The following is a 22,545-nucleotide window of genomic DNA, read 5'->3' as shown; positions in this document are numbered from 1 at the left end:
GTCACCTACCCCTCGTTACCATATATAGAATTAATATGTATAGGGCTTACTTGTTCTTCACTCACCTACTCCCGTAACTTCTCCTATATAAACACCATTATATTATTGTATTACTTACTCAATAATATATACGTTTTCATATATTCTCTCTCTCTCTCTCTCAACAATATTATTAGAGATTGTGGTTTGTTATTTCTTTTATTCATCAGGGGCACTACTGTCTTTATGTCTACTTAATATATAATAGGTGACAGGTGTAGGGAAACCCTAACTTGAGAAGCCGTCAGTTTAAGATTAAGGATCTTAGTCCCCTTCGATACTTCTTAGGCATTGAGGTGGCTAGCTCCAAGGCTTGCATTTTCATCTCTCAACAAGCTTTTTGCTTCTGGCCAGCTTGGCACTCGTGGTGCTGATAATCCGATTGAGCAGAATCATCGATTGGCTGATTCTGAGGGGGAGTTATTGTTGGATGGTCAATATCAATGACTCATTGGGAAGCTCATTTATTTATGCATAACACGACCTAACATTGCTTATGTTGTGAATGTCGTGAGTTAATTCATGCACACTCCTCGTACCCCTCACATTGATGCAACTATTCGGGTCCTTCGCTACTTAAAGGGGTGTCCAGGCCGTGATATTTTATTTGCCAATAATGGTAACTTATGTGTTGAGGCTCGGACAAATGTTGACTCTGCAAGATTAGTTTCAGATAGGAGGTCAACTTCGGGCTACAGTGTACTACTATTGGTGGCAACTTGGTTACTTGGCGCATTAAGAAGCAAGATGTTGTCTTTCGATCTAATGCAAAAGTAGAGTATAGGGCCATGGCTCTTGGGGTACGTGAGTTGTTGTGGCTGAAAACCTTGATGACAGACTTGTGCCTTCCAGTGTCACTTCCATTCTCACTTTACAAGTCTGCCATTAGCATTGCAGCAAATCCCATTCAGCATGATAGAACTAAGCATATAGAGCTTTACCTCACTTCATTCAAGAGAAGACAATCTCTGGTCAAATTTGCACTCCGTTTGTCACTAGCTCTCAGCAGTTTGTAGACATTCTTACAAAAGACGTAGAAAGATTGTGTTTGAGGATGCATTGTCCAAATTAGGCATCTAAGATATTTACGCACCAACTTAAAGGGAAGTGTTAGCCGAGATATGATAGCCACGAATTATGGAATGACTTACCAAAGTAGCAAAGATATAATAGCCACAAATCATAGAGTTATAACTTTATTTACACATATGTTTAGCTATAGAATATGATGTGATTTGATTTAATTTCCTTTTTTGTAATTGTTAGCAGATATGATAGCCACGATTTATGGAATGACTTACCGTATTAGCAAAGATTTGATTATGCTATAGAATATGATATGATTTCATTTAGATTTGATTTAATTTCCTTTTTTTAATATGAGCATGTGCTCTTGTTATCTATAAATACTAGAGCAGTGAATGAGTGATTATATTATTCAAGCCTTTACACAATTCTCTCCATTATTCTTCTTTTTATCTATTTGGTATCTGAGCCAGGGTGGTCATACTGCAATGAGGGCATTGTGAGTTCGGCACCACCCATTCGGGAATGGTCTAAGATGACATCGCCCATCCGAGAGGTGTCAGGTAGGAAGGGAGTTCCGACCTCAATGAGAGCGCTACGAGTTTGGCACCAGCTATTCAGAAATGTCTGAGGAGACATTGTTGATTCTTTCATCTACATTGTTTAAACACATACATAAAGTGGAATGGTCTAAGAAGACATTGTTGATTCTTCCATCTACATGTTTTAAATATGTGTATGAAGGGAAATGGTCTAAGAAGACATTGTTTGTTGTTTACGGTTTGAGGAGACACGATTGGTTGTTTATGGTCTGAGGAGACATTTTTGATTTGTTGATCGGCACTTCATATAAGGGAAAATTATCGCTAGTCAGATTTACACTCCATTTGTCACAAGCTCTCAATAGCTTGCAGACATTCTTACAAAAGGCGTCAAGATTGTGTTTAAGAATGTATTGTCCAAGTTGGGCGTTTCAGATATTCACGCACCAACTTGAAGGGGAGTGTTAGCAGATATGATAGCCACGATTTATGGAATGACTTACCGTATTAGCAAAGATTTGATTATGCTATAGAATATGCTATGATTTGATTTAGATTTGATTTAATTTCCTTTCTTGTAATATGAGCATGTGCTCTTTTTATCTATAAATACTAGAGCTGTGAATAAGTAATTATATTATTCAAGCCTTTACACAATTCTCTCCTTTTTTCATCTTTTTATATTTCTACTGTAATATTAACATGTGCTCCTTTTAACTATAAATACTAAAGTTGTGAATGAGTGACCTATGTCATTCAAGCCTTTACACATTTCTCTTCTCTTTCTTCTATATTGTAATATTAACATGTGCTCCTTTTACCCTTTCAACTTACCCCTAAGCGTTACATTGTGAGTGCTGATGTTACCTTTTTTTTTAGTCTACAACTTTCCTTACATCATTTGGTCAACATTTGTCTTCTGATCTCATAGCTACTCGTTAAGGGGGAGTCTTCCTTATCTTTACCTACTCTTCCAATGCCATTACCTCCATCTTCTACTCCTCCCTTGCAGGTTTATCAGCGGTCACGATCTCGGCCTGTTGTTTCTTATGGTCCAGATACGCCATCTTCTCAACCAAAGGTTCTAGTTCCTCCATCATCCACTTATACCACCAATAATTTACCAATTGCAGTGTGCGAGGTAAAAGTACTTGTACTCAACATCTAATTGCTAATTTTGTTTCTTATGATCGTGTTTTCTCCTGCTTAAAGTCTTCTGCTTCTACCTTGTCTTCTGTATCTACCCCTTCATCTTATAAGTAGGCCTTATCTATGTCTGGATGGAAACACGCTACGAATGAGGAAATGAGTGCTCTTCACAACAATCAGACTTGGAAACTTACAGTTCTCCCCTTTGGAAAACAAATTGTCGGTTATCATTGGGTTTATACATTTAAGTATCTTCTTGATGGTATTGTTGAGCGTCTTAAGGTGCATTTGGTTGCCAAAGGGTACACGCGGACCTATGGTGTTGACTACTCAAAGACCTTTTCTCCTATAAGCTCGTCTTAGTTCTTCTGTCAACAGTTCTTTGTTGTTCTTGGCCTTTATATCAGCTTGGTATAGAATGTATTTCATCATAGGGACTTTCAGGAAGAAGTTTACGTGGATTAACCGTCTAGTTATGCTGTTGCTGGTAGTGAGCACCTCGTTTGTCGCCTGCGAAGGGCTCTATATGGTCTAAAGAAGTCTCCCCATGCTTAGTTTGATAGATTCAGTGTTGTGGTGATTAAGTTTGGCTTTCAGCGCTCTACTGCTGATTAATCTATATTTGTTCGTCGCTCTTAAGCTGGTACCATTGTCTTGATTATTTACATTGATGATATTATTATATCTGGGAGTGATTCAGCACGCATTGCCGAGTTAAAGCAATACTTAGGTCAACACTTCCACACTAAGGACATGGGTGCTCTTCGTTATTTCCTTGGATTGAAGTTGCTTGTTCTCGTCGGGGCATCTCATTGTCTCAACGAAAATGTCCTTGATCTTCTATCAGAGACCGATCTCTTAGGTGCTTGACTTGTTGATACTCCTATGGATTCAACGATCAAACTAGATGGTGAACATTGGGAATTGTTCGCCGATGTTCGCCGATATCACCACCTCTGAGATGTTATAGGTTAGCTCTCTTCTTCAGGAGATGGGTATTGACGTTCTTACTCCTATGTCAATGCATTCTGGTAATCAGGCCACTATCTTTATTGCTAATAATCCGGTTTTCCATGAACGTACGAAATATATTGAGGTGGATTGTCATTTTGTTCGGGATCAGCTAATGCAGAAACATATTGTTACTCCCTGTATTTACTCTGAAGACCAGCTGGTTGATGTTCTTACGAAGCCATTTCCTCATTTTGCTTTTCAACGAATGTGTTCCAAGCTGGACATGTTTAATTTGTATGCTACAACGAATGCGTCCAAGTGGATTTTCAATGTCAAGTAGAAAGCAGATGGAACTATAGACAAATACAAGGCGCATCTAGTTGCTAAGGGTTTTACCCAAACATATGGCTTTTATTATCACGAGACATTTGCAGTAGTGGCTAAGAGGAACTCCATCCGGGTACTTTTGTCATATGCGACAATTTAGGGTGGAGCCTTCAACAACTAGATGTGACGAATTCAATTTTCCATGGTAATCTTGAGGACGAAGTCTACACGGAGGATCCAGCAGGCTTCTAAGCTTCTCTTCTACAACTACTGAACGGGAGGTATGCAAATTAAAGAAGGCACGTTATGGCTTAAAGCAGTCTCTGAGAGCTTGGTTTGACCGATTTTACAAGGCCATTATCAAGTTTGGGTACAAGCAAAGTAATGTTGATCATACCATGTTCATTAAGTGAACTAAGGGAAAGATTATTGTTCTTATTGTTATTGTGGATGACATTGTGGTGACTAGAGATGATCTTGAGGAGGTGTCTAAGTTAAAAGCTCACTTAGCCCAAGAATTTGAGATCAAAGGAAATTTACGATATTTTCTTGGGATAGAGGTTGCAATATCTGATAAGGGCATTGAGAAAAGTTTTTGAATAAGGAATTCTATTAATTTCCGTCATGGTTTACAGATTGTACAAGGCCTATATATACAAGAAAGGACAGCTACACCCTAGGCTATAAACAAGGAAAGAAATAAATGTATAAAGTCAACGATTTGCAGCTGTACAAAAAGCTAAAATCAGAGACTAAAATGGGAAGGAATCATTCCAATTTATTCAGGGAATAATTCCGAATAAATTGGATCCAAATCCTGGGGTCAATCGTGCCTAGAATCCAAGATTTTCTGGTGATTTGTTTTTCCACACTCCCCCTCAAGCTGGTGGGTAGATATCAGTCATGCCCAGCTTGCCAATTAACTCCTGAAGCTGTCCTTTAGCCAAACCATTTGTCAAGGTATCAGCTAGTTGTTCATTAGATCGGATGTAGGGAGTATAGACTAGGCCTCCTTCAATTTTCTCCTTGATAAAGTGTCCGTCGATTTCAACATGTTTTGTTATGCCGTGTTGTACTGGATTGTATGCAATACTACTGGCTGCTTTGTTGTCACAGTAGAGTTTCATAGGATTACTGCTTTCCAACTTCAATTCTTTTAAAATAGACTTCAGCCAAAGTAACTCGCAAATTCCCAAAGCCATTGCACGTGAACTCAGCTTCAGCGCTTGATATAGCCACAACCGTTTGCTTCTTACTCCTCCATGTCACCAAATTACCTCCAACGAAGGTACAATACCTTGAAGTAGAGAGTCTATCACTAAGTGATCCCGAGTCTGCATCGGTGTAGGCTTCGATCTCCATATTCCCATTTTTGGAGAATAAAATTCATTTTCCTGGAGTGCCCTTGAGATATCTTAGGATCCTGAATGCAGCGTTCAGATGGTCTTGATTAGGAGCATGCATGAACCTATTGACAATTCCCACGGCATAGGCAATATCATTCCTAGTATGGGATAAGTAAATGAGCCTTCCAACTAATCGTTGGTAACTCTCCTTTTCCACCATTGGGCTTGTGGTTATACCATCAAGTTTGTGGTTAAAGTCAATAGGAGTATCTTCTGGTTTACATCCCAATAGACCAGTTTCCTTAAGCAAATCAAGGATATACTTCCTTTGTGACAGAAATATTCCTTTTTTTTTACCTTGCTACTTCAATTCCCGAGAAATACCTCAGATTTCCCAACTCCTTAGTCTCAAATTCTTTTGCTTGAGACTTCTTCAGGTCCTCCACCTCGGCGTCATCATTACCAGTCACAACAATGTCATCAACATACACAATTAGTACAGTTACCTTCCTTCCTCCCTTCTTTTTGTTTGTAAAACGTCGTGTGATCTCCTTGGCTTTGCGTGTATCCCTTACTCCGGACAGCCTTGGTGAATTTTTCAAACCAAGCACGTGAGGATTGCTTCAACCCATAAAGAGATTTCTTTAATCTGCATACTTTCTTCTCTCCAAAATTATCTTCAAATCCTGGCGGCAGCTCCATACACACTTCTTCCTCAAGGTCTCCATGGAGAAATGCGTTTTTTACATCAAATTGGTGCATCGGCCAGTCTCGGTTTGCAGCTGTGGACAGTAAAACCCGAACTGTATTCATCTTTGCCATGGGTGCAAAGGTTTCTTTGTAGTCTATCCCATAGGTTTGTGTGACGCCATTTGCTACCAATCTTGCCTTGTATCGATCAACCGAGCCATTTGCCTTGAATTTGACAGTAAACACCCATTCACACCCCAGTGCCTTCTTTCCATAGGGCAAATCAGCTAGTTCCCAAGTGTTGTTCTTGTTGAGTGCCCTCATTTCTTCCACCATAGCTTCTCTCCACTTTGAACCCATAATTGCTTCCTGAATGGACTTAGGAATCTTTTCTTGACAAACATTAGCAGAAAATGCCTTGAAGGAAGGATTAAGATTCTTGTATGAAATATAATTAGAGAGTGGATATTTAGTTCAAGATCTTTTTCCTTTTCTAAAGGCAATAGGCATGTCCGGGTCAGATTGGGAATCATTAGAACTCTCATTAGGGGACTCACCTGGTCTCTCCAAGATCTCATTGGAATCTGAAGTGACCATAGCTGGTTCAGGGACTGGGCAGTGCCAAGGAAATGTCCAGCCTCCTTATCCTTGTTCTTTCTCGTATAAATCTTTAGTTCTTCAGTCTGCCCATCATTGGTTGCTGGTTGTTGATCAACCAATAACTGTTGTTGCTGTTGTTGTGGCCGTGGTTGTTGTTGTTGTGGCCGTGGTTGTTAAAATCGCGATTCTAACTCGTAGAATCGTGCGATTTTGCGATCCAACACGCCCAAATCGATCCGAATCGCAGAAAAATCGTGGCTTGTGCAGAATCGTGAGTTGAATCACCAGGATCGTACGTAGAATCGTGGAATCGTACGATTCTATACGATCACAACAATTCTGAGTTATCCATGATTGGGTCTTGTTTTGGGTTTAAGAGTTGTGAAGAAACCCTAAATCGATTACCACAGTGCAACAATTCCTTCTCTTTCGCAACCTCCAGCACAACTCCAAAAAGAGATAGGATGCAAAGGGCAAAAAGAATACTAGGGTTTTGGTGAAGAAGAAGCAGAGGAGGAGGAAAGAGGGAACAAGAGGCTAAGAGAGCTTACTTGAAAAAGACGAGAGGAGATGCCGCTGCCGCCGGGGATTGCAACAGGGGAATTTTGCACTCTTTGTCTGCCGCTGAGGAATTTCGCTCTCTTCAAATGGCAAGTTGACCTAGGTCAAACTTGCCTAAAAAAGATTAGTCTTGGGCCTTATACTTTTCTTGTGCTCTATTTGTTCTATTGTACAGATGGGCCAAATGGGCTTTGTAAACTTTAAGTTTTTAAAGCCCAATGTAATATTTACATTTATATAAAATTTGTCTTGCATTCCAAAAACTGAATAAATAAATTAAATTTTAAAAGAATCTGTTGATAATTTTATATGAACTAATTTATATATATATATATATAGTTGTGTTTTTGGCTTATTTTTTATTTATTTTGAAGATAATTTTTGTTGAGAAAGTTAGTTTGAGTTGTATTTTTATTAATTTGGTAGAATCTTACGATTTACAATCCGATTCTACGATTCCGATTCTACAGAATCCAAAACGATTCTAGGTAGAATCCCGATTTTAACAATCTTAGTTGTGGCTACTATAGTTGCTGCTCCCCCTCACTTGAGTTACCCGGGCTCGGTTGTGGGCTTGGAAGGATTGGTTGCTGGCAGGGAAGGAACCTTGGCTGAGGACTGTTTAGGCCCTGTGTGGACTGAACAGGGATAGGCAACACGGTAACATCCCAAAACTGATCTCCCATTTGAATATTTTCCCAATACGGTGTGAAGTTTTGGTGAAGAACGATTGATGTTCAAAAAAGGTTACATCCATTGAGACATAAAATTTTTTGGTAGTGGGGCCAAAACACTTGTACCCTTTCTTAGTTGGAGAGTAATCAAGGAAAACACATTTTATGGCCCTAGGATACAGTTTGCTTTTGTTGGGTACATCCAAAAATTTTGGGGATGAAGGAAGAGAATAAATGTTTTGTCAGGGGAAAGGATTTCTTGAGTTAGTTCAAGGGTGTCTCATACTTAAGAATACGACTAGGCATTCGATTAATTAAGTATGAGGCTGTTAAAATGCCTCACCCAAAAGGTATTTAGGAACACTCATTTGGATTAGGAAAGCCCTGGCCACTTCAAGTAACTGCCTATTCTTCCTTTTGGCTACCCTATTTTGTTGCGGTATGTCCGTTGTCAGGGGCTTATTTGTTATTACTTATATAATGTCGAGGCTTATGTGTAATTTCCGAAACTTATTATTACAAATATAATTTGGTAGAAGGATGAAAGTATTCTTTCATTCTTTCTCTCTTTCCCCATCTCTCTCTTTTTCTCTCATCCTCTTCCTTCTCTTTTTCTTCTTATACTTTATTCTTTGATTTGATTCTCTCTTAAAGTCAAAATGGTATCAGAGCATGGTTTGTAAAGCTATAGGTGTGTAGTTAAAATCCTAAGGCAAGTTTGTGGAAACCCTAGTGGGTGTGAAGGGTTTTGAAGAGATTCCAAGATGGGATTTGTTTGCAAGGAAGTAGTGTTATTCACATCCACACGTACCGCAGATCCAACTTCGAGGTGAGTTGGCTGGGGGTCATAGGGGGCAACGCGCCCATGCTCGGGCTTACGGGCAAGGCCCCAGAAAAATAAAATAAAATAATAAATAATAAATTTGGACCTGTTTTTGATCTATTGCAATCTCAAGCGGATTTTTCTTCATCGTTCGCGAGGCTCTACAACAGCGATTTTTCTTCGTCGTTCGCGATTCTAGTATGGTCTACTTTGTTGCTCTCTAGGGTTCGTGTGGTCACTGTGCGGTCACTTTTTTATGCATCTCAAAAGACGATAATCTTTCTAGTTGAAGTTTGTGTGTTAGAGAGGTGGTTCTCTACATATTTTGTTGCATAAACTGTTTGATAAAATGTCTAGCTCAAATGTGACTTCAAATGAAGCTGGATCTTCCTTAAGTTTGACTCCAGTAGTGGGAGTAGTGGTGATCACCATACAGGCCGTTGTATTACGATTGTTAGGCTGGATGAGACGAACTATATGGAGTGGGCTCAATCTGGTCGTGTGCATATCAATGGTCGTAGGATGATCGACCATATCGAAGGGACTGTCACGTATCCCTTCAAGAGTGATCCTGAATTCAAAGAGTGGAGTGCAAATAATGTACTAGTTATGACGTGGTTGTTGCACTCAATACAGCCACAGATCAGCAAAGGGTTTCTATTTGTCAAAACAGATAAAGAGCTATGACAGGCTATAGAAGAGACATATTCCTCGGTTAGTAATTTTGCAAAACTGTATGAACTATAACAGAAGATATCATTCAAGCAGGAAAACCAAACTCTTGCTACATATTACCACACTCTATGTGGTAAATGGGAAGAATTAGATCATTACCAAGACTACATACATGTGTATGCAGCTAATGTTAAAGCATTTAGTGCTATGGTAGAAAGGAATCGAATCTATGAGTTCTTGCCTGGTCTGCATCCAAGATACGAGCATGTCAAGGTACAAGTGTTAGGCAGGTATCCAGCCCATACTTCTATTAGAGATGTGTTTTAGTATATCCAGACTGAGGAGAGTAGAATGCAGGATATGTCTGCACCTATATACACTAAGCCTGAGTAAGAAGTACCATTGTCTGAGAGGTCTGCTTTTGCCACACAACAAAGGAACAAGCCCAATCCTCTAAAAGGAGGGAAGCAGGATGACAAGAGCAAGTTGAGGTGTGATCACTGTGGTCGTACGTGCCACACTAAGGAAACATGCTAGAATCTACACGGTCGCCCTACTCCAGCTCCTACACATGCGAATGTTAAGTCAAGTCCTAGCCCATTTAGGGGGTTATCTACGACACATACTACAAAGCATAAGACTACTTTTACTGGTCATGTCTCCTCAGGACCACCGAGTTCTTTGTCCGGGGCTGGACTTGATGCTCTTCGATATCTACTAGCTTAAAATGCCTCCATTTCCACCCCTAACTTTGCTCAGACAAGTACCTCTCACTCGGCACATCAGTTTTCCACATTATTTGGTGGACCACCTTGGATCATTGATGGAGGAGCCGCTGATCATATGGCTGGTATGGCATCTGATTTTTCTTCGTAAAATTTATGTTCTGGTAAGGATAAGGTTAGAGAGGCTGATGGCACCTTCACCTCCATTGCAGGGAAGGGCACTGTTTCTGCCTCTCCTAATCTTACCTTATCCTCTGTTACTCGTGTCCCAAAGTTTACCAATAACCTCCTTTCTGTAGTCACATTACAAAAGGCTTGAATTGTAGTGTAACCTTTTTTCCGTCTCACTAAATGTTTCAGGACTTGAATAAGGGGAAGACGATTGGAAGTGGACGTGAGGACAATGGCTTGTATTTGCTGAATGCGAGGCCAACTTCTTATTATGTTGCAAATCAATATAGTGTTAGGAATAGTAATGTCAATAAAGATCTGTTAATACGATGGCAAAATAGACTAGGTCATTTACCTCTTCCTGTTTTGAAGCATATGCTTCCCCAGTTTGCTTTTATTGAATCTTTTGAGTTAAATTGTGAAACATGTGTTCTTGCCAAACAATGTCGTGTGTCTTATCCTACTAGTATTAATAAAAATACAACTCCTTTGCAGCTTGTTCATTCTGATGTGTGGGGTCCTGAATTTACTACTTCGTTACTTGGTTTTCGTTACTTTGTTGTGTTTGTTGATGATTTTAGTCGATATACTTGGCTTTATCTTATGAAAACCAAAGATGAAATTCATTTCATTTTTAAAACCTTTAATAGGATGGTATGTACTCAGTTTGGTTGTCCCCTCAAAATCCTTCGATCTGATAATGGAGGAGAGTTTATGTACGGTGGTCTTGCCTCTTTTTTTGCTGATAACGGGATTGTCTATCAAAACTCTTGTGTCGATACATCACAACAAAACGGTGTAGCAGAAAGAAAACACCGTCATATTACAGAGGTGACCCGTTCTCTTCTAATTGGGATGGGAGTGACTAAAAAATATTAGGCTAATGCAACCTTAACAACTACATACCTTATCAATCGCATGCCTTCTAAGGTTCTTGGCTATCAATCCCCCCTCTCTGTCTTACACCATGACACTACCTTGTTTACTGTCCCTCCGAAAGTGTTTGGTTGTGTTTGTTATGTTCACATTTATCAATGCAAGGACAAAATGGACCCTAAGGCAATCCGATGTGTCTTTCTTGGCTACTCCGCCACTCAAAAAGGGTATTGGAGTTATAATCCTACCACTCGTCGTCACTTTGTCTCCATGGATGTTACATTCTTTGAGTTTGTTCCTTTTTTTTCCACCGCTCGGGATTCTCTACAAGGAGACACTACTATACAGGTAGAGAATCCGTTGTCCATTCAGAGGGAACGCCCCCTTCCTTTGCCTGTTCCCATTCAGGGGAGCTTCTTACTGAGGTGTCTGTGTCTAGTCCTCCTAACACTAATGATTTGCAGCAGGAAAGCAGCTAATTGTCTACACTTGGAGGGCAAAACAAGTTATTGACTCACCCCAGGACCAAGAAGTCTCACTCGATCCAGGTAATTCCTTAGTTGACATTGATACTCCTGATTCTTTTCACAATAGCATTCCTGTTGATCTTAATGTCCCTATTGCCTATCGTAAGGGTAGCTATACAAAGCATCCCATATCTCAGTTTGTATCCTATGATGCCTTCTCTCCAACATATCGTGCTTTCACTTCGTGTATCTCCTCTGTATCTGTTCCTTCTAGTGTTTCAGATGCCCTCAATCAAACTCCATGGAAGAAAGCTATGCTTGAAGAAATAAAGGCCCTTGAGAAGAATGGTACTTAGGATATTGTTCTATTACCTAGGGGTAAGAAACCAGTAGGCTGCAAATGGGTCTACACAATAAAGTATCATGCAGACGGAACAATTGAGAGATATAAAGCTCTGTTAGTTGCAAAGGGCTTCACTCAGACCTATAGAATTGATTATCTGGAAACATTTGCTCCAGTTGCCAAGATGAACTCTATACGTGTTCTTCTTTCTTCGGCAGCTAATTTAAATTGGCCCTTACATCAATTGGATGTAAAGAATGCTTTCCTTCAAAGTGACTTGGAGGAAGAGGTGTATATGACTATGCCACTAGGGTTTAAGCTTGCCAATGGTCTGAATTTAGTGTGCAAGCTAAATAAAGCCTTGTATGGGTTAGTAGTCGTCACGTGCTTGGTTTGAGAGGTTCACCACTGTTATGAAAGGAGCAGGGTACACACAGAGTCAGGTAGATCATACTCTCTTCATAAAGAAGCACCAAGGCTACACCACTGCCCTTATTATATATGTTGATGATATTGTTATCACTAGAAATGATTCAGAAGAGATTCATCGAATGAAGTCATTCTTGGGGACAGAGTTCGAGGTTAAAGACCTCTAATCATTGGGATACTTTCTTAGCATTGAGGTGTGCAGATTGAAGAAAGGGGTGTTCATTTCTCAACAGAAGTATGTGTTAAATTTGTTGGCTAAAGCAGGAAGGCTTGGAGCTAGACCTATTGATATTCCCATTGAGTAGAACCATAGGCTTAATGATGTAGATGGAGACCCATTAGATGATGTGGGAAGATTTCAGCGATTGGTTGGGAGACTGATTTACTCATCACTCACGCGCCCGAATATTGCCTACGTTGTTAGTGTGATTAGTCAGTTTATGCATACTTCACATACACCTCACCTTGGAGCAGCTCATCATGTTCTTCGCTAACTCAAGGGTTCACCTGGTAAGGGGCTATTGTTTGGCAGTCATGGGCACTTGTGTGTTGAAGCATATACTGATGCTGATTGAGCAGGGTCTGTGACAGATCGACGATCTACTTCAGGAAATTGCACATTTGTTGGAGGTAATCTTGTTTCATGGCGAAGCAAGAAACAGTTTGTAGTAGCTAGATCTAGTGCAGAGACTGAGTTCAGATCTATGGCTGGATTTTGTGAGTTGTTATGGCTACGTGTGATGTTGGGTGAGTTGGGTTATCCTGTTCGCGAGTCAATGAAGTTGTATTGTGACAACAAGGCTGCTATTAGCATTACCCACAATCCAATTCAACATGACAAGACAAAGCACATTGAAGGTGATCGACACTTCATCAAGGAAAAGCTTCGTCTTAGGCTGATTTGTACTCCATACGTCAACATACATGATTAGGTTATTGATGTTTTGACCAAGGGTATGAGTAAGACTTACTTGCAAAATATGTTAGTCAAGCTGGGCATGATAGATATCTTTGCACCAGCTTGAGGGGAGTGTTTTCAAGGGCTTATTTGTTATTACTTATATAATGTTGGGGCCTATGTGTAATTTCTGAAACTTGTTATTATAAATAGAATGTGGTGGAAGGATGAAGGTATTCTTCCACTCTTTCTCTCTTTCCCCATCTCTCTCTCTTTTTCTCTCATCCACTTTCTTCTCTTTTTCTTCTTCTTATTTATCACTTACTTTCGATTATATCTTAAAGTCAATAGATAACCCACAATCCCAGCCAAGCTTTGTGGAGTTTTGGATACATTTTTTATGTCACTAGCATGATGTTGTAGTTCTTGTGGTAGACTTGTACTTCATATGTAGGCAATATGACACGAGTTTATATTTTGATGTAGATATGTATTTGAGGAGAGGAATGACATAGGAACTCAAGGTCGTCTTTTGGGGTTCCCATTCGATTTCTACTCCATCCTCTACCAAGTGGCATGTAAACATTGTAATTGAGGCCATGTTGGCCATTTATGCTTTGTGTATGTGGATTTCCATTGTCCATATCTTGAAGAATGTTATGAACTGATTAGAAACAAGTTTAGACCCTTGGTATGGCCATTTCACATTTGGCTTCCGCGTTTGGGACTTGAGTAAGAGTCCGGATTTTTCCTTTTCATCATGAACCGGGTCCTACGGATTCAAGGAGTGACAATCTCCTCAATAAGTAAATAGCCTCCATCGTTTACCTCCCCAGCATGAATCCAAACTGATTTTCTAATACTTCAGTTTCTCGTCTTAATCATTATTCAATCACTCTCTCCTAAAGTTGCATAGTATGACTAATTAAACAAACACCACAATATCACAGTTCCCCAAAAGAAACATTCTTTTTGGGACAAAGGGAGTACCCAGTATGTCCCCTTTGTTTTTATATGTAGGTATTGCGCCACTCATCAAGCATTCTCTTAGTTGTTATTATCTTATTAAACAATTTTGTTAACCAAAACAAGCCATCCTCCACTAAACACTTCCAAACCTCAATACGACATTGAACCCTAAAGCCTTTCCTGGTTTCATCTTCCCTAATGCATTTTTGACCTTACAATTCTTGACCCTATGAAAAAAAATGTCTTACCTTAATGATACTATCTAAGAAGCACAGACACGGATACGACACGACACGGACGCGGTGACACGGCAAATCTAAAAAAATTAAGACACGGACACGGCAAATAGTATATATATATATATATATGATGTAGTACTTTAAAAATTACTGAGTGTTACTATTTTTCATCAAACTCACAATGAAAAAAAAAACACAAATCATAACTCATAACTAATAAACTATAAAAGAACAATGTTGCAGAGTTATAAAACCAAATAAAAAATAAGACATTAGAATAATAACTAGTATCATTTAATCATCATTGCAACTTTTCTCCAAATACAAAAGCATAGATAGAAAGGACTATTAACATTCATGACTGTTTAACATTCAGGACTTTACTGTTAGCACTTAACATTCACAAAAACCTAAAGCCTAGTCCCCAAAAAAGATACAAAAACAAGTCAGTGTACTATCATCTATTCCCATCCATCATTTGACCTGGGACTTTTACCATTTACAATACCAAAAGAGTAGTATAAAACAAAAAACAGAACATATCAGATTTCAAAAAAAAAAAATTCCAGACACGCGTGTCCGCGGAGTGTCCGAGCCGTGTCCGAAAATTAAATAAAAAATAAAAAATTCCCGACACGTTTTTTGGTGTATCCGACACGTGTCGGGGAGTATCCGACGCGTGTCCGTGTCGAACACGGATTCTTCGTCCATTTTGGCGTGTCTATGCTTCCTAGGATACCATATTCTTCTGAACCTAAACTTCCTACATGAATTTCATTAAACAATTTCTCAAAGTAACTTTTCCAACTCTCTTAATTATCCTCATCTTTTACTAAAACCCTCATGTCTTTCAATTAATGCATTTAATGTGGCTAAAATCTCTAGTTTTCCTCTCCCTTGATTTAGCAAGTTATATATATATTTTTCTCTCCATCTTTTGTGCCTAGTTTAGAATAAAGATCGTGATATGCTCTATATTTTGGTTCACTTGTTACTTTTTTAACTTCCTTATTGACATTTTTTATTTTTCAAAGGTTTCTAATTCTAGTTTTTTTTTGCCAAGCTTTATAGCATTCCTTTTTGTTTTTACGATGTTCATTCCACCACCAAGTTTCCTTAAATAATGGTGTTGTTCCTTTTGATTCACCCAGGACATCTTTTGCAACCCTTTTAATACATGTCATCTTATTCCACATTAAGTTTGCTCCATCTTCTACAGTCCATGATGCTTCTTTTAACATCCTATTCTTAAATAATTCACTATCTTCTCACTTAAATTCCACCATCTAGTTCTGGGGTTTATAATTCTATGTCTCCTTTTAGATTGTTCTGGGATAACCTTACAATCTTTGCTTGTTAATCGATTGACCTTTATAGTTAAAAAGAAATTGATTTTACTCTTCTTAAAATGTTAAAATATTACAAAAATAAAGTTGACTTCTTAGCCAGTATAAATGTTGTAATGGTTGATAGCTGACTAGGCAACTCTACCACTGTAACCACAAACCATTAATAGTCTTTTACAGATACTCAAATAATTGCTCAGGATAGCATTCTTCTTGTGAAGTCTTCATCAAGGACTATATTTTATAAGCGTATGTGTTAGCATTTATGATACCACAATTTATGGTATAACTTACCATAATAGCCAAGATATAACAAACCCAAATCATGGGATGTGATTTACCATATTATCTGTGAGATATGATAGCCACAAATCATGTATTTGACTTTATTTACGCATATGTCTAGGCATAGAATATGCAATGATTTGATTTAATTTCCTTTCTTGTAATATAAGCATGTGCTCATTTTATCTATAAATACTAGAGCTGTGAATGGGTAATTCATCTCATTCAAGCCTCTACGCAATTCTCTCTTTTCTCTTCTTTTGATATATTTCTACTTGGTATCAGAGCCAACTAGGGTTGGGTAAATTGGGATATATTTTATATATTTTTTCACTCTTCTAGGGTTGGGTAAATTGGGATAGTTGGTTTCCAACACCTAAAAGGGCTTGAGTAAAAAAAAAAAATTAGTTTACAAAGAGGTTCCGAATATTAAGAAGGACGCTGTCTGGCTATATGTAAGCGAGCAGCCCTCCTCAAAAAAGCTATGTATTTGGATTTTTCGGGAATGGTTTGAGGAGACATTGTTTATGGTCTGAGACCCTTTGATTTATTAATAGAATTTGTGGTGTTTTTTGGAATTCTTTTTATTGTCGTGTGAGAGATTATGGCAGATTCAAGGTCCTCGACTGTTAATTCTCTTGGCTCACGTTCTGTGGGTGGTGGTGCCATCACCAAAGTGAAGTTGGATGGTTCCAACTATTTGATTTGGGCACAGTCTGCCAAGATGTTCATTGGTGGCAAAAGCAAGATTGGCTATATTACTGGTTCTGAGAAAGAGCCAGCTAAGACAGAGAAGGCATATCCACAGTGGTTTGCAGATAACGCAATGGTTATGTATTGGCTAGTCAATTCGATGCAACCAAACATAACTGTTGGCTATATGTTTAAGAAGACTACTAAGCAGATTTGGGATTCAGTTCAACGCACTTATTCTCAGAGGCAGAATAATGCACGAATTTTCCAGCTGGGGCGAGATATCACCAGGATTTCTCAGGGTGACTTGACAGTTTCAGGTTACATCGCCAAGCTTCGTGCTATTTGGGAGGAGATGTCATATTATGATTCCTTCCACTCTTGGAAGGATCCAAATGATGCAGTTTTATATGCAGGAATTGTGGAGAAGAATCGAGTGTTTCAGTTTCTTGCCGGGTTATACGACGAGTTTGAGTATGCTCGTGTTCATTTATTGGACGTATCTTCATTCCCTACTCTTGAGGATGCATATTCCTATGTGTTGTCAGATGAGAGCCGCCGGACTCATCCATTAGGTGTTGCTTCTGTTGATCGTTCTGCTATGGCAGTTCGGATCCCCAACCTTTCAGGAACTTCACCATCCCAGTCAGTTCAAAGCACTACCACCGGTCCTCCTCTGGGACGACAACGTGGACGGTGTGACCATTGCAGAAAAATTGGTCACATCAAATCTCGTTGTTATGCTCTACAGGGACATCCACCGCAACAGAAACAACAGCCACGATCCTCTGCACATTCTGTTACACAACCAGTCTCATTGTCAACTCCTGACAACCTTGCCTCTACATCTTCTGCCACAGTTACCTTGACTCAAGCTGATTTGGACAAATTCAAGCAATTCTTCAACCAGATGGAGGCATCTTCTCAGCCCACCTCCACTTATGCCCACTCAGGTACAATTGCATCTGCACATAGCGTATCTACATCTTCAACACCATGGATCATTGATTCTGGTGCTTCAGACAATACGACTGGTATGTCCTCACTCTTCCAATCTTATAGTATCTGCTCTGGCCAACGCAAGGTCCGCCTTGCGGATGGCTCTCCATCTTCCATTGCTGAGAAGGGTCACATATCAGTTTCTCCTTCATTAACTTTGTCAAATACACTTCATGTTTCAAAGTTGACTACAAATCTTATTTCTGTTACTAGCGTTACCAAACAATTAAATTGTAGTGTAACGTTCTTTCCCTCTCATTATATTTTTCAGGATCTGGTGTCGAAACGGACGATTGGAAGTGGGCGTGAAGTGGACGGTTTATACCTGTTGGATGCTCCTTTGTCACCGCAAGCACATTCAGCTTCATTTTCTAATATTGTTTCATCTAATAAGGCCCAGCTTATGCGTTGGCACATGCGTTTAGGACATATTTCTTTCGGTTATTTGAAACATTTATTTCCTTCCTTATTTTGTAACGTGGCAGTGTCAGATTTATCCTGTGAAACATGTCATATGGCTAAACATGTTCGTTCCAATTATCCGCCTAGTAGTAATAAATCTGCTTTAACAGCTTTTGATCTTGTTCATTCAGATGTGGGGGGTCCTTACCCAGTTACTTCTAGTCTTGGATTTCGATATTTCGTGTTATTCATTGATGATCATAGTCGTGTTACATGGGTTTATCTTATGAAAACCAAAAATGAGGTATACACCATTTTTAAAAAATTTATGACAATGGTTCACACTCAATTTGGTCGTACCATTAAAAAATTCCGATCTGACCAGGGTACAGTGTACACTTATGGGGAGGTACAACGGTTATGAACAAAATTTAGGATTGCGCATCAGCTGGCTAATGTTAAAACTCCACAACAGAATGGTCGTTCTGAGAGAAAGAATCGCCACATCCTTGACTTAGCCAGAGCAATCTGCATTGGCATGAATGTTCCCCAGTCATTTTGGGGAGATGCAGTTCTTACCGCTGTTTACATCATTAATAGGACTCCTTCTAGGATTCTTAACTTTGCAGCCCCACTCTCAATCTTACATCCCAATTCATCTCTATTTTTGATTCCTCCACAGGTCTTCGGGTGTGTGTGCTTTGTTCAGCAGTTGGGGCAAACTCGTACAAAGCTTGACCCCAAGGCTTTGAAGTATGTGTTTTTGGGCTATTCTCACTCTCAAAAAGGTTATATGTGTTACCATCCTCCCAGTCGTCGGCGGTTTATATCCATGGATGTTTCTTTCTTTGAGCATACACCACTACTATAGTGGTTCAGTTGGTTCTCAGAGTGAATGGTTCCCATTGAATATAATGGATGATCACCCGTCTTCAACTCCTCTACCATTACCTGTTTCTTCTTCTATAATTCCTCCTCGTGATACCCCTCCAGCAGGGGGAATTGTTCCTTTTTCACAGGTTTATAATCGAAGACAACAGGTACAAGCTTCTACTCCCACGATCGACTGCCATGTTCCTTCGGCACCAGCTCCACCTTCTCAAGCTATTGTTTCGCTTGATGATCGCCCCATTGCTTTTCAAAAGGATAAACGTTCTTGTACTTACCCTATTTCTAATTTTGTTTCTGATTATGCTCTCTCACCCTCCTATCGGAGTTTTCTTGTTTCCTCGGTTCCTATTCCTTCCAGTGTTGAAGATGCGCTAGCACAACCTCAATGGCGTGATGCTATGACAGAAGACCTACAAGCACTTGAGAAAAATCAGACTTGGGACAAGGTTCCACTTCCTATTGGACGAAAGGCTGTTGGTTGTCGTTGGGTGTTTACAGTCAAGCATAATCCAGATGGGTCAGTTGCTCGTTACAAGGCCCGATTGGTTGCTAAGGATTATGCTCAGACTTATGGCATAGATTATCAAGAGACTTTTGCCCCTGTTGCCAAGATGAATATCATCCGTGTATTATTTTCCGTTGTTGCAATTCGATCTTGGCCCCTATTTCAGTTAGATGTCAAGAATGCCTTTCTTCATGGTGATTTGCAGGAGGAGGTGTACATGGTTCCTCCTCCGGGCTTTCGTTCTCCTGCTCATTCTGGTATGGTATGTCGTCTTCGTTGTTCTCTATATGGCCTCAAGCAGTCTCCTCGAGCTTGGTCTGATCGCTTTGGCACTGTTATGCTCAAGTTTGGTTTCCATCAAAGTGCAGCTGATCATACCTTGTTTTTACGTCATTCAAGCGGTAAGACAGTTGCTCTCATTGTGTATGTCGATGATATTATTCTTACCGGCGATGATACTACCGGAATTAATGAGGTTAAGAGCTATCTTGGCCGTCAGTTTGAGATTAAGGATCTTGGTCCCCTACGATACTTCTTGGGCATTGAGGTGGCTCGCTCCAAGACTAGCATTTTCATCTCTCAACGCAAGTATGTTCTTGACTTGCTTTCTGCTTCTGGTCAGCATGGCGCTCGTCCTGCTGATACTCCGATTGAGTAAAATCATCGGTTGGCTAATTCTGAAGGGGAGTTATTGTCAGATATTGGTCAGTATCAACGACTTGTGGGGAAGCTCATCTATTTATCCATGACTCGACCTGACATTGCGTATGCCATGAGTGTCGTGAGTCAATTCATGCACTCTCCTCGTGCCCCACACTTTAATGCAGCTATTTGGATTCTTCGCTACATAAAAGGGTGTCCAGGCCGTGGTATTTTGTTTGCTAATCATGGTCACTTACGTGTTGAGGCTTGGACAGATGCTGATTATGCAGGATCAATTTCAGATAGGAGGTCTACTTCAGGTTATTGTACCACTATTGGTGGCAACTTGGTTACTTGGCGCAGTAAGAAACAGGATGTTGTCTCTCGATCTAGTGCAGAGGCAGAGTTTAGGGCTATGGCTCTTGGGGTAGGTGAGTTGTTTTGGCTGAAAACCTTGATGACAGACTTATGCCTTCCAGTGTCGCTTCCATTCTCACTCTACTGCGACAACAAGTCTGCCATTAGCATAGCAGCAAATCCCGTTCAGCATGACAGGATTAAGCATATAGAGGTGGACCGTCACTTCATTCGAGAAAAGATCATCTCTGGTCAAATTTACACTCCATTTGTTACAAGCTCTCAACAGCTTGCAGACATTCTTACAAAGGGCGTCAGCAAGATTGTGTTTGAGAATGCATTGTCCAAGTTGGGCGTTTCAGATATCCACGCACCAACTTGAAAGGGAGTGTTAGCATTTATGATACCACGATTTATGGTATAACTTACCATAATAGCCAAGATATGATAGGCCCAAATCATGGGATGTGATTTACCATATTATCTGTGAGATATGATAGCCACAAATCATGTATTTGACTTTATTTACGCATATGTCTGGGCATAGAATATGCAATGATTTGATTTAGTTTCCTTTCTTGTAATATGAGCATGTGCTCATTTTATCTATAAATACTAGAGCTGTGAATGGGTAATTCATCTCATTCAAGCCTTTCCGCAATTCTCTCTTTTATCTTCTTTTTATATATTTCTACTGTATGATACACCCTACGACTGATATGGACAAGCATTTAGGTGCCAAGATGATATTCACTTTGACAGATTGGTTTGTTAGCTTTTTCAGTTTATGTATGCAACTAATTAACCTGCCATCTTTTCTGTTGTTCTCTTGGGAAAAATAAAATAAAAATTTTTAAACCAATAGTCATGAAAAATTATTGTGCAACTTCGAGAAAAGACTAATATCTATCTTTTACCAATCACAAAAAGGGAAGAGGCCATGTAGTAAGCATAAGACTGGTGAGTTTTCAATACAATCGTTAAATAAGAAAATAATGAACTAACTTACCCCATGTCGTCATATCCCATAACTAATGCCTCACCCTGAAATTATAGAAAATTCATAATCAGTTAATGAAAAACTATCCAATAGGAAACATGTCGCGTGTGATTTACTTAGCATTAATTGCACCCACAAACCAGTGCCAAACATCTCTTACATTTCTAATAATGGAAAAGAAATTACATACAAGCCACTCAAAGATACAACAACAATCAAGCCTTTTCCCCAACTACTTGGGGCCAACTCCATGAATCCAATGTTTCCATTCTGCTCTATGATATCAAATAAGGCCATAACCTCAAGCCACTCAAAGATGAGATAAAATGAAATAAATGATATATCCTAGCAAAAGCTACACCCCGAACATAAACAAGAAAACATATGCAAATTGTTTAAGGTCGTTATCAACATTATAATCTGATAAGAACTTCTCTTTCGGAAGGGAGGGGGGAGATGAAAAGAATTAAATAAATAAGGAGAACAAGGATATTTGCAATCAAAAAATATCCAAAACTGCATAAACTTGAGATGTAAATTTCTTTGAAGCGATTATTGATGCCATAAACCCAAAGGAAAACTTCAAAAATTGTTGAAAGAAAAATAAAAGTTGAAGAGAGAAAATAAAACATGAAGAACACACAAATATAACGTGGTTCAGCCACTAGGGCTTACATCCACGACACACAAAGCCCAAAGGGCTACATCTCTTTCATTACACTCTTCTTCATTTTGTTTACAACAACCACCTCTATTTATAGGTGAATTGGGGAAGACTAGTAATAAAGGAATTACAAAGAAAGTCAAATATAAATATGGCAACAACTTGTTGCCCAAGTATAGCAACATTAACATTCTGTCAAGGAATGATTTAAGGGCTTAAATCACTCCTATAATTATTC

At 39.3% G+C, this 22,545-nt stretch overlaps 1 protein-coding gene across 1 annotated transcript in view; it reads right to left on the bottom strand.

Moving 5' to 3' along the window:
* Window positions 1-22,545, bottom strand: part of LOC132303181 (DNA topoisomerase 3-alpha) — a 120,377-nt gene that overhangs the window by 33,091 nt on the left and 64,741 nt on the right. Inside the window, exon 14 of the mRNA XM_059800340.1 lies at window positions 21,653-21,687. Within this exon, the coding sequence (XP_059656323.1) occupies window positions 21,653-21,687 (35 nt within the window). The remainder of the gene's footprint in view (window positions 1-21,652; window positions 21,688-22,545) is intronic.

The sequence above is a fragment of the Cornus florida genome, unplaced genomic scaffold, assembly GCF_030987335.1.
Source record: "Cornus florida cultivar Cherokee Brave unplaced genomic scaffold, ASM3098733v1 CherokeeBrave_3.0.0_Hap2_Chr04, whole genome shotgun sequence".
Taxonomy (NCBI): Eukaryota; Viridiplantae; Streptophyta; class Magnoliopsida; order Cornales; family Cornaceae; genus Cornus; species Cornus florida.
Note: the sequence above shows the minus strand (reverse complement) of the source record. Positions and strands in the feature narration are given on the sequence as shown.